At 45.0% G+C, this 1,030-nt stretch overlaps 1 protein-coding gene across 1 annotated transcript in view; it reads left to right on the top strand.

Moving 5' to 3' along the window:
- Positions 1-579: 579 nt before the first annotated feature.
- Positions 580-1,030, top strand: part of T265_06952 (hypothetical protein) — a gene marked incomplete at both ends in the record, with an annotated part of 36,265 nt that continues 35,814 nt past the window's right edge. The window contains one exon of the mRNA XM_009172355.1: positions 580-941. Coding sequence (XP_009170619.1) covers positions 580-941 — 362 coding nt within the window. The remainder of the gene's footprint in view (positions 942-1,030) is intronic.

Below are 1,030 nucleotides of genomic sequence, written 5' to 3'. Positions count from 1 at the left end.
CTCCCAAGTCACATGTTGTCCACCCCGTGGTTTGCACCTTTCTCAAGGAGGCACGGAGAACAACACTAGTATCAATAAACAATGTTCGGGTATGTGTAGCACAAGGCCGAGCCAACGGAGTCGGTGGTGTTGGATGTTTCCCCAATTGAAATACCTACCGCATAATCAAATACCCGTTTTCCAATCACCTCGTTACTAACAAGCTGACGCCATCCAAAACCAGCAACGCTTCTGAAACATCGGTGATCAAAAACCTGGATAAGCTTCACATCATCTGTCCACAGAGTCCACATCTAACACCCACATAATAACAGTCCTTACTGTAGCCTGGTACACGCGACTCTTAAGATCTAGTGATATGCCTTTTTGACGCCACACTAGCAAAACGTTATTTCGGCCTTTGAGATGCTTGTACTGACTTCACCAGGCACGTTTGTCAGGACTAACACAAATACTGAGGTACGTAAAATTCTCCACAAGCTAGTGGTTCTAACTGAATTGTAACGGGCACGTTCAGAGACTGTGTACTCTGAAGTATGACTTTGCACTCCGAATGTAAGGCGCATACCGAAAGACAGTATGACGGCGCCTGTGATTCGATTCGTCTTCAGAAATGACGACGAATACGTTGGCGCACTTAAAATCGATGAGGGTCTTAACAATAACAATTTGAACACCGGGATTTGGAAGACCTTCTGGTGTTCGCCTCATCATTTCATCGACGATAAAATGAACAAGGACGAAGACGATTGTTACGGTTCTGTCACGCAGCGAGCAAACAATATGATAATGCGGATTGTGGCAATACTCTATCCCCAGCTATGTTGCTTGATCCAGACTCCTAGCACGGCGAATAGTAAGAAGACGAAAACCTCGGACACAAACTTTAATAATCCAACAACACACGATCAACAGGCGATGCCCGGAGCTTCCGAACCCAAGTCAGTGGAAAGAATGGTATCCTGTACGTGGTCGGATTTAAATTTCCTTGGAGTATCAATAGGCCATTGATTTTTCATAGTTTGACCTT

The sequence above is a fragment of the Opisthorchis viverrini genome, assembly GCF_000715545.1.
Source record: "Opisthorchis viverrini unplaced genomic scaffold opera_v5_152, whole genome shotgun sequence".
NCBI classification, from domain to species: domain Eukaryota; kingdom Metazoa; phylum Platyhelminthes; class Trematoda; order Opisthorchiida; family Opisthorchiidae; genus Opisthorchis; species Opisthorchis viverrini.
Note: the sequence above shows the minus strand (reverse complement) of the source record. Positions and strands in the feature narration are given on the sequence as shown.